At 44.1% G+C, this 11903-nt stretch overlaps 1 protein-coding gene and 1 long non-coding RNA gene across 4 annotated transcripts in view; one reads left to right on the forward strand and one right to left on the reverse strand.

Moving 5' to 3' along the window:
- Nucleotides 1-3529: 3529 nt before the first annotated feature.
- Nucleotides 3530-5997, forward strand: LOC147025729 (uncharacterized). The gene is made up of 2 exons (XR_015057989.1): nt 3530-3704; nt 4392-5997. It is a non-coding gene; the product is annotated as an uncharacterized LOC147025729 (long non-coding RNA).
- Nucleotides 5767-11903, reverse strand: part of NCBP3 (nuclear cap binding subunit 3) — a 36376-nt gene continuing 30239 nt past the window's right edge. The window contains exons 11-14 of one of the 3 annotated variants that reach the window (XM_085880422.1): nt 11078-11235; nt 10658-10804; nt 9360-9614; nt 5767-5947 (exon numbers count right to left, since the gene is read on the reverse strand). In XM_085880422.1, coding sequence (XP_085736548.1) covers nt 9385-9614; nt 10658-10804; nt 11078-11235 — 535 coding nt within the window. In that variant the 3' untranslated portion in view covers nt 5767-5947; nt 9360-9384. Of the gene's footprint in view, nt 9615-10657; nt 10805-11077; nt 11236-11903 lie in introns of all 3 variants that reach the window. The other 2 variants (XM_085880421.1, XM_085880420.1) reach the window with 2 other exon arrangements.

Consider the following 11903-nt stretch of genomic DNA (forward strand, 5'->3'; position numbering starts at 1 on the left):
ATTACTCTCGTTTCAAATTTTTTATTTTTAGTGATCTAAGCCTGATGGAGGAGCATCAGTAGATATCAGTGTACCTTTCACATGGATTATGTCGGTAGACATTAAAAAAATGGACAATGCATATAGGATTTGAACCTGGGTTTCTTGTGGGTTCACAGGATAATCGATAAGTATGCACACTCACCTTTGACCCGTCGAGCCTGGGTTCAAATCTTGAGCCAGCTATAAACCGTCATCCTGGTGATTCACATGCAGGGCGATTGATCAGTGCGTCGTCCCTCGGATGAACGTTAAACTGCGCGTCTTGCCCTGCACAGTCTTGAGAAACAAGGACACGGGCGCCGTCTGCGAGCGATAAATTTGATTGGTTGTAATGGTGTAAAATGTTGTCTTAAGTGTTGTTAAATGCAAGGGGTTTGAAAGTGCCAAAAAGGCGATTTTTTATTCGTGTTCATGTATGTAATTCAATTTAAATAAAATAAAGATTTTAAAGCTTGTAAACATTATACATATGTCTGGTGTTGGCTTAATGGTTAGGGTGGTGGGCTTGGGATCCCAGAATCCTGAGTTCAAATCCCCCTTGGCTGTTAAATTAATACCAGGTGGGGTTGACTCAGCCTGTCATCCTTCCGAGGTCGGAAAAATGAGTGCAAGCATGCTGGTATCCTGTATCGGAGTGGCGACCCGTCAAGGATTGTGTCCGCTAGCCAAGGAGACTTCTTAGGCAGCACCAACGCTCTGCACAGAGTATGGTTCCCATGGATGGATGTACTCAAACGTGATGAATCAACCAGAGTTTGGTACCATACTTGTGAAAGTTAGTTTTTCAACGCGAGCCAAAAGATTTCGACCCAACGAACACGAATCCGAAGGTGCCACAAAAATCTGACCCCGGATAAGGTCAGTTTTGGTGACCTTGAAAAGTCAGAGGTCAAATAGGGCAAAAACCTTATACCGATAACGGATAGTCATCCAGAGGTAATATTGGTGTGAAATGAAAGGTCTCATCAAAACAAAACAAACACTTTCACTCTGGAGTCGAAAGTGATGCGATCAACCGTTTGACCCTTGAGGTCATTAAAGGTCGTGCAAGGGCAAAAGTCTGGGAACATCAAGCAGTGGTGTTCGGATGGTTGTTTATGGTGTCAAATGAAAGCTCTCCTCAAGATGAACTACTTACTGCTGGTTAAAATGTCTTGTGGTTAACTCCGTGACCTCTGGATCACTTTCAGCAGGAACATCTGACGGTTGTGTACAGTCAAGGTGTTCTTTTTTTTTTTTCCAAGAGCAGGAGCCAGTGCAGTGTTTGCAGATACTGCACCTCACCGTCCGCTTGAACGCTTGAGTGGAGGTGCCGCGCGAAGTCCACACGGACCTTCGGTTGTTGTCGGATTCTTGCCAGCCGAAGGAACATGGGTCCTCATCAGGGAGCTTTGGCTGATGACTTGTACACCAGATCGATTGCTGATACACAGCTCGTCGAAGGTGAAGCATTAGTGCATCCTGTGTCTGTGGAATCTGCTGGACATTTTGGCTTCGTTGACAGAACATGTTAATTCTCAAAACATTGGCTTCAGACGTAGTCGATGTTCGGTCGTAGAGTCAACACACGAAATCCTCAACGGCAGCGAAGTCATCGGCTGTCAAAGCCTGGAAGGGCTGCTGTGAGATCTTCATCGGGTTTTCTGTAACCTTTTGGGGTGTTTGTTCCAGGTGTTTCACCACAGATGTTTGCTCTTGTTCTTCAATCCTTTTGTAGCGTCACAAGCTGACAATCATGGCATGGAACATTGGGAATACAAGGCAGCGTTCTGGACCAATGTTCTGATGGAGTCGATTGATATGAAGCATTTGCTGATGCTTTCCTCTACTGAATGCAATCCACAAGTCAAGGTTTGCATTGATGGAGTGGAAACGAGAGAACTGACCCAGGATGATGATGAATACGCCAGTGTCTCCGGTCCTGATGAGAATGGAATTGGAGTGATGAGAATGGACACGATTTTGTGTACTACGATTATGGTGTCTGCTTCCTCGTGGTTTGAAGGTTCCAATCATTTCGTCACCAGATCCGACATGCACAAACAGTGCACCAGATGTCATATATATATATATATATATATATATATATATATATATATATATATATATATATATATATATATATATATATATATATATAATATATATTACACATCCTTGCAGTTGGGATGGTACAGATTTTTCATTGGCTTGCTGGACAGAAACTCGAACAGCTCTCTTCGTTGTTTGAAAAATTCGCCAAAAAACTTTTCCCAGGTTTTCTGGCCTTGAGGAGTCTCTGCATTACTGGTGGCGTGTTGTGTCCCACCACCAGATCCATCTGCTCTCTTGCTACGTGTGCTCCCTTTGGAGAGCGGGGCCCCTTGAACCTGCAAAGGTGAGGGACCGGTCAAACCATGGTTCAAGGTGCCCCACCACAATGATATGAAGGAAATCTCAACTGTCGGGATTAATTCTTCACAAGTAGTCTTCAGTCTCTGTTTTTAAATGGGGGTAATTCATATTTTAAGGTTAATGTCATGTCCCTGTAAAATGAGTATTTTGGGACTTAAGAATGTAAGAGAACCAGTGCTTTTTATTGTTTCTTTCTTTCAGGAAATAGGACACCACCATAAGCCAAAGACAGATGGAGGGAAGGCTGATGGAGGCCTGATGAGCAGGAAGTGGAAATAGGGTGGTCTGTTCATCAAGTAACTCATCATTTGAAGATTGTGTTGGTCAAATAACCCAGATATCAGCAAAAGATGGAGAAACTTCATACGATGTAAAATTTTAGAGTCAAGAAAAATGAGCGGATGTTTTCCTAAACCAATTATTGAAGCCCACTTGAAGATTGAGAGGTGAAATGGTCACGTGCTTTCCGAAACATCTCACCACAGGTGCTGCCACGAAGGTAGCATCCATGATGCAATCCCGTGTAGATCTTCGGGAGTACAACTGTCAATAAGCATATAATCCATTTTGGGAATTACGTTTTAAAGATTTGGATGGTGACGTCACATCTGACAATCTTATCACCCCTTGCGAGACCATCTTGATGCACCACGACAGGGGACAGTAATCAGTTTGGAGTCAAACATGTCACATTTCAATATGTTACACTGTTTAGAGTTCATTAAAAGTTTGTAATCATCTTAAATTATTGCCTTGTTTTACATCATTGGTGATCCCAGGACATGGTTCAACCTACCCCCTTGAAAAGGATAAGAATCAACCTACCCCTACCCCCCAGTTTAACCACTTCGGATGTTTTTTTTAAACATCCAAATTGACCGTGATGGAAAAAAATGCTGACTAATGTTGCCTCTGGTAGAATTTAGCTGAAAGTCAAAACATATTTTTGGCCGACAAAGGAAGTTTGACTTCTTTGTCATTTCAGGTATGAGCCAAATGTTGAAAAAAGGTGTTGCCCACCCTTCCCCTACTTTTGGGAAGTATCTTCCCCATATGACATCAAGGCGATCACATGATTTGGGTGGAACGCGAAGGCAAGGACAGAGGACAGTAGCCGCACAGTCGTCAAATGTCCAGCATGATGGCTTTGGTGGCATCGTGTGGATAAGGGCCCCACCCTTGATGATTACTGCATTGTAGCCTGTTGGAGGGAGCTACGGTATTTCATCTACGGGTCCTTCTGCGGAATCTGCTTTGACAATGCAGTGGTAAAGTGCAGCCTTGTCATTTCTTCAAGGGGGGAGGGGGAGGAGGGGTTGGGATATTGTAGACTCGTGCTCAAAGAAGAAGCCGAGAGTGCCTTGACGTGTGTGCAACGATACAAACAGTTGACCGTACGACGTCGTCTCATCTTTGAAGTGAGATCGTTGTTTCAGGGTTGTTGTTTGAGCTTGCTTGACCGGTTTGAAAGAAGCATACCAATGCCAAACTGTTGGCAATAATCGGTGCACTTTTACTTGGAGCGTCGGATAAAAACTAACTTTCACAAGCATGGTAATGAACTCTCAATTATTATCCTCACCAAAGGAGAGGGTATTACATTTAGGTTTGTGAGAAAAAAAAATTTCTCCAAGTATGTTGGTCTGTAGCATTTGTCTGTTACAACATTTTTGGCCAAAGTTTTCAAGTAACAGTTTCACTGACATTTATTAGTATACTGTCAATTACATAACACACAAAACAAGTCCTGGCAAGGGTCTGCGATCTCTCTTTCTTGTTTGTATTTCCCTTCTCCATACTAGAATTATAAAAAGTTAATATTTTGTCCTTTGTGATGATATAACCAATACACTACCCAAAGTATTTTTGTATGCAGATGTATCGATAACATGACATGAAGTGTGCACACATGGCCATCACGGGCAACCGATGCACCCGCTTTCTTTTGCATACAGAGTTGTTGAGGTTCGTGGAAGAGCAAGAACACTGAACAGATCCGGACGCGATGGAACAAAATGAAGAGTACAGAGGGGAACATCGACAGCAGGGTTGAAGGACAAATAACGGGTGTGGGGAGGACACGCTAAGGTAGACAGCACGCATGCAGAAGCAAACTCTCGGGAAGGAAAAAAACTGGGAATTTTGAAGGTGGGCTTGGGGTGGGAGAGAGGGGAGGCATACCAAGAGTAGAAAAGATTATGGTTTTATGTCATTCAAGAAGCGAGTTTTTTTTTTTGTACTTTAGCCTCGCCCGCAACCGGAGAGATGGGAGAGGGTATTGTTGCAATTGTGTGTAAGTGACTTTGCATGCGGAACAACTTTTATATTTCTCCCCCAGGCAGCCTTACACCCTAACAGCTAACCCTAACAACTTTATTCACTTTTCAGTACAATTCCCACAAACGTTATACATGCCATACACTTGGTTAAACTTATACAGGACTGTACACACTTATGAAAAACGAAATGTATAACAACTTAGCGTTGCGAGTAAAAATTTTTTATAAACTTTGTCCGGATTGCCGCGATACAACATCCAGCAGTAGTCTGCAAGCAAACTTTCATTATACAAACCTTGGTAGCGATTTTCCATTGCCTGAATGTCTTGAAGGAAGCGTTCCCCCTGCTCGCCACTCACCGCGCCAAGGTTTTTGGGAAAGAAATCTAGATGCGAATGTAAAAACAATGTCATTTCAAGGACATGCGACAGCCCATTTTTTGTTATGCATCGAGCAGTTTCTGGACTCGATCTTCGTTTGTATTTGGGAGATGGGGTTATCCACGAAGTTTCCAGAAATTCATTTGAAAGGTTATTGCCTCAATTATAATAAAGGCAATAACCTTTCAAATTTGATCAGCCTCATCACAAAAACTAGACATACGAAAGGAAAACCAAAAACAGATTTACAATCAGCATCCCAAGAGTTATCCAGCCCACCTAAAATTATACATGATGAAAATGACTTGTTCGCCAATGTTAATAGCCTCATTTGTTTCCGAAGGAACACTAAAACCTGTAGTAATGGTGTTCTATCCGTGAGCGAGTCTGCACCGGTTCTCAGATTTACTCTATTAGATACAATACGACATTGGGTCTCTGCATTGTGAAATGCGCAGTGTTGTTGTTGTTGATTTGTCAGCAAAATGCTCGAGAACACGTTTTCACCCCCAAGCAAGCTCCTTGGCTCTGTGGTTCCTTTCAAGCAGGAAATAATTGGGTAAGTCACCCAAATAAATGAACTCAATCACCTCAAAATTTGAAACATGGCAGTTTACATGATACTCTGGAAAAACCCAACTCATCCTCCTTTACTCCACCAACAAATCAGCCATTGTTGAATTTTTATTTTATTTTTGGAAAAGGTTCAACATCACATGTTCTAAATGGTCAAAAGCAAAGTAAGAAAAAACAAATGATATAATAGCAGTTATGACCGCTGTACTCAAAAGCCTCACATGGTTTGATATTGCGCCCTTCGTAAATCACCATCACGTGTACTTATGGATCACCCTGATGCAAAAAAAAAAACGCACATTTACAATACTGCTTGTGTGGCACCAGACAGTCATGCATTATTATTATCATTATTAATATTCAGTGTCCACTAATTACTGTTCCAAATTCAAAAGGTAATAAAAAAAAAATTACATGGGATACGAGAACGCAGTTTGCTTCATGAGAAGGAACATTTCTCAAAGGTTTTATTGTTGGGATTTGACAAGATCGCCTGAATCCCAATGGACTTATGGGGCCGAAGCTTGAATGACTCAAGACATTCTTGAACATCCTCACCCCTTATGTTCGGTCGGCCTGCCCCCTTCCTCACTCACGGTGTTCAGCATCCTCACCCCTTGTGCTCGACCAGCCTGCCCCCTTCCTCACTCACGGTGTTTAGTATCCTCACCCCTTGTGCTCGACCAGCCTGCCCCCTTCCTCACTCACAGTGTATAGCATTCTCACCCCTTGTGCTCGACCAGCCTGCCCCCTTCCTCACTCACGGTGTATAGAATCCTCACCCCTTGTGATCGACCAGCCTGCCCCCTTCCTCACTCACGGTGTTCAGCATCCTCACCCCTTGTGCTCGACCAGCCTGCCCCCTTCCTCACTCACAGTGTATAGCATTCTCACCCCTTGTGCTTGACCAGCCTGCCCCCTTCCTCACTCATGGTGTATAGAATCCTCACCCCTTGTGCTCGACCAGCCTGCCCCCTTCCTCACTCACGGTGTTTAGCATCCTCACCCCTTGTTGCTCGACCAGCCTGCCCCCTTCCTCACTCACGGTGTTTAGCATACTCACCCCTTGTGCTCGACCAGCCTGCCCCCTTCCTCACTCACGGTGTTTAGCATACTCACCCCTTGTGCTCGACCAGCCTGCCCCCTTCCTCACTCACGGTGTTTAGCATCCTCACCCCTTGTGCTCGACCAGCCTGCCCCCTTCCTCACTCACGGTGTTTAGAATCCTCACCCCTTGTGCTTGACCAGCCTGCCCCCTTCCTCACTCACAGTGTATAGCATTCTCACCCCTTGTGCTCGACCAGCCTGCCCCCTTCCTCACTCACGGTGTATAGAATCCTCACCCCTTGTGCTTGACCAGCCTGCCCCCTTCCTCACTCACGGTGTTTAGCATTCTCACCCCTTGTGCTCGACCAGCCTGCCCCCTTCCTCACTCACGGTGTATAGAATCCTCACCCCTTGTGCCGACCAGCCTGCCCCCTTCCTCACTCACCGTGTTTAGCATCCTCACCCCTTGTGCTCAACCAGCCTGCCCCCTTCTTCACTCACAAACATGTTCAGCATCCTCATCCATTGTGCTGACTGTGCTGCCCCATTCCTCTGCAGGATGCTACTGGTGTCCAAAACTTTTTGTGCAGCTCACGAATCGTTTTCCTCGATGATGGCTGCCTTCCCTAGGGTGTCCTGGAGCCTTTTTGGCAGGTAAGTATGACTATTTCCAGTAAGTATGACATCATACGTTACATAGGACATCTGGAATCAAACAAAAAGAAAGTCGATAAAACTGAGAAATGTTCTTTCAGACGCAGCAAACCGCATCATTGTATCACGTTTCATTATTACAGTTTGAAAATCATTTGTGGATTTCCTGTACAGCTACGAGCAAAGGTATACATACAGGTATGTTTTAAAAACTGGAGTTCACTTGGCAATCCATCCATGAATACAATTATTGGTAAAGGTACAAAATTAAAAGTATTCTACATACAGTTGTACAAGTACTGATCCAATGCAAACCATACATCTATCACGACTCTAATTCCATGAGCCTCTTCTTATATATTGAACTTTTCAAACATATATTAAGTATGTGAATGAACTCTGGCTAATTTCTTTTTTTTTATTCTCAAAAAACACAATGAGTAAGAAAGGCCCACAATTTTTCAAATGGTTTGGTTGAGGCATATCGAGGTTGACCTCATATGTACAGGAAACACGCACACGGCCAATCGGGTTCGTTCCAACACCCTTTCCAAAGGATAAGGCCATTATTTGAACACCAAATTTGTGGTGCACACAGTGTGGAGGCATGTTGTGAGGTGTACGATCTGCATCAAGATGGATGTAAGAAAACACTTTTATAACCAGCAACTCGGTTGCACTTTATTCTGTCCTCAGCAGAATCACCACGATCAGAGGAAGCGCAATCCACCCTGCGCGCTCAGCAAGAAGAACACACTTTTTAAAGGCAAATCTGCTCAACTCCAACAGATTCTGAGCCATCCTTGCATGCGATTGCTGCCGTTCAAATAATCCAGCAGATTTTAGTCAGCTAGACCTGCCTCGGAGAGGTGCGTGACAATATGTTCGGAACGATGATCGTATTTCTAATTGAGCACGTTTTCCTCAAAGTACCGACACCACAAACCATTACTTGCAGATGCGCAAACCGGCGGACGCTTGGCAGCTGTTGGCTTTTAGTCTCCAGCTGCTTGCCTTGATAAGGATCACCATGGTAGCCCAACTGCTGCTATTGTAGTCGAGTAGAAGTGATGATCCATTTTAGCTTCACTGCCACTCTTGCTCGTCTTTTCTCCCCCTAAAAAAGGTCAAGTCCGGAAAAGAGAGCGAGTGGTAAATGAAGCAAATCTGTTTACGCAGCACTGGTGCCTCGTGGAAATTTCTGATAACTCATTGAAAGGACAATTAAACCTTGCCAAGTGAAAGAGATTGTGAAATAACACATGGCAAACTCTCCATATGCCTGCTGTTGACTTAATGGTTCGGGCGGTGGGCTCGGGATCCGAGGATCCTGAGTTCAAATCCCATTCTGCTGTTGAATTAATACGAGGTGGGGTTGACTCTGCCCGTCATCCTTCCGAGGTCGGCAAAATGAGTGCCAGCTTGCTTGTATCCTGTGTCGGAATGGCGACCCATCCAGGATTGTGCCCAATAGCTAAGGAGACTGCTGAGACAGCACCAACACTCTGCACAGAGTATGGTCCCAATGGATAGAAACTCTCCATCGATTTTTACTGGAAAGATTTGTCCTACACAAAGTGAAATGACAAATACATGCACACCAGGTCAGGCAGATCGGTTTGCTTGGCGGCCTATTTAAAATGGACATCATGGCATGTTATGGAGCTTCATTTTAGCTGCCACATCTGGGTGATGCACATGCACACAGTTACCATTCAAAAGCACCAGGTAGGTGTGGGAAACCTCATCCCAAGATCCATAACCAATCAGGACCGACTAACAGCCAGAGCGGGTATGAGAAAACGTATGTTGGTTTTGCTAACAGAAGTCAGAATTAGTTATAAAAGAATGGGGTTGAAAGCAATACAATACAAAACAAATAAACCTTCCTCTTTCTCTAAACTACGACAGCACATCTAAGCTTTAACATGGCGAGAGCCGCTCGTACAACCCAACAAACAAAATTCTGGAGTGTTCTGTTGTCCACCTTGGAGAACTCATGTGCAGTTGCATCAGTCGCTTTCGGAAGACCGTCGAGTGATCTTTATCTGAAGTGAAGGCAGCTTAGACAGAGTTTCCGCACGATTTTTGCTCTTTTTGCGAAGCACGGCTCCCCAAGCCAGCTGCACCTCTGCATCATCATCGTGCTGGTAGAGGGAAGAACTGTCGCAGGACGTTTTGCTTTTCGCAACCTTTCCTCCCGTAGGGCCAGCAGGAGTACCCAGCCGGCTCCACAAGGTCCCTACAAATGAACACAAGAGTTATAGTAGATGGATAATTAAAAAAAAGAAATCTTCCATCGATTAAAAGAAATTTCTATTTGACTGCGTGTTAAACAAATTCCATAAAAGTACAAATCAGAACCAAACAAGTATCCATGAGTACAAGCTGCAGCTTTCGGTCGATACTTTTGAATCCCAACCCAGCTGTAAACCGTCATCCCAATGTTTCACAGGCAGGGTGATTCCTCAATGTGTGGTGTCGCTCGGATGGACGTTAAACTGACGTCACGTCGAATGGCATTAGTTTGTGGACGTTAAAGATCCTATGGTGTCCTTCACGAAGAGTAATCGAGCTGTCACCGGCACCATTGACAAATTACAAATTCCTATCCTGACTATCACTGGGAAGGCAACAGCAAACCATCCGGTGTGAGAGTGAGAGTGAGAGAGAGACCTCACAGATTTATTATTCTTGAATCTTCTTCGAAATTGTAAATTTATTGCACGATACGCTTTGGTGCAAAATCTAATGGTCGTTGATTGAATTGACGTTACATTCGAACATCTCTGATAAAATGCATGCCAATTGTGTCGGACCATTACGTAGTTGGAAAGTGTTTCACATTTTGTTCACTTCTTTACTTGCACACCAATCGTAATCATCATCATACCACACTCTCGACACGGCATTGGTTCATCCAATGGAAAAAAAATACAAGATGACGTTTTGTTTTTATCATGAGGGCAAGCGGCTACATAATCAAAGGCATCACAGCCCATGGCGTTGTGATGAAGGTAAGGACCGAAAAGCATAGCTGGCTATTTGTCATGGCTAAAAAGGGCCCACCCCTTGGCAAGGCATTTTGTTGGAATTTCAACTCTACCCGAGAAAAAACAAGTCCTGTTCTTTTAGCTTTGCTACTGCTATTTCTCCAAGGTTTCCCGTGCCTTGTTGGCAAGCACGCAACACAAAGCAATCGATTATGAGGATCATGGTGCGTCCTTTACAGTTGGATCCGAGACTACGTTGGAAATTTTTGGAGCAAGAGGGGGGCATGGGAACCTTCTTTCTTGGTGCTGATCTCTGTGTGCTCGTAGCCACCGAGGCGGCTGTGCACGTCCGAGGGCTCCTCCCCGTGCACTGCCACCGATATGGGGCACCGGTCTCCCTTCGGGGAATGACTGCGTTTGCCAAGGCGTTGTTTCACCCCTACAATGATAAATGAAAGGGAGGTGGAGGTGAAGCAGATGATGAACAAAACGAAAAAGGTAAAATAAACAGAGTGTAAAATATGTTGATGAAAACAATCGTGGACTGGAAGGTTCATTTGGGCACAAAGAACAATAGCATGATGGTGGCTGCAAGGTGGAGTGTTAGTGATGAAGTTCAAAGGAAGCTGTTGCAATTATGAGCAGAAGAGGTTTGGATTTCTGGGTCGAATAACATTGGTGTTAAAGGTGTGTAAAGATTGACAAATAGTACCCTTGTTGGAGGTGTCCTTCGGGCCTTTCTTTGGTGACTCCTTTGACCCTCCTTCTTCGGTTTTAGATGATCCTCGTCGGCCCAGACGACTCTTGATATCCCTGCGGTTTTCCTCGACTTTGCTGGGTTCAAGTGGATACTTGGGGGAAGATTTTTTTCTGCATCAAAACAGCAACGCATAATAATTTGGTTTTGAGTTGTTTGGCATGGCCCTTTCCACACCGAGCCGAGTGAGGAAATGTGTTGTTTTAAGTGTGGGTACGAAAGACTTCATCATTTCTTTAACACTAAACGTGTCTACCTGTCGCTTCGCTGACTGGTCGAGTCAAAATACATCATATGTTGCACTTCATAAAAATATTTCATGTCTATCTGTGAATCTCAATGAGGATGTAAAATTATGTTAAACACTCAAAAAAAAGGATCTTTGATAACACGTAGTTATGCTGCTGTCATGGCGGCGGTGGTTTGTGCTGCTTCCCTTTTACTTTTCTATTGCTTCGAGAAGTGTTGCAATATAATATATAATTTTGTGTGCTCCTTCCATGTCCGTCAGGCTATATTCTAAAAGGTTCCTGCTGTCGTAGGGCAACAAAACACCTTCACCAAGCAAAGATCCGAATCCTGAATACTTCGTAATGGTGCAATCTAGTACTGGAGCAGCTATTTTTACAGCACGGTTACATGGATAGGGGAGAGAGAGAGAGATAGAGAGAATGAGAGATAGAGGTGAAAGAGAGAGAGAGAGGAATAGGGGTGAAAGAGATAGATAGAGAGAGATAGATAGATAGAGAGAGATAGATAGATAGAGAGAGATAGATAGATA

This window comes from Eptatretus burgeri, chromosome 5 (assembly GCF_056783735.1).
Source record: "Eptatretus burgeri isolate ZD-2024b chromosome 5, Ebu_testis_v1, whole genome shotgun sequence".
NCBI lineage: Eukaryota > Metazoa > Chordata > Myxini > Myxiniformes > Myxinidae > Eptatretus > Eptatretus burgeri.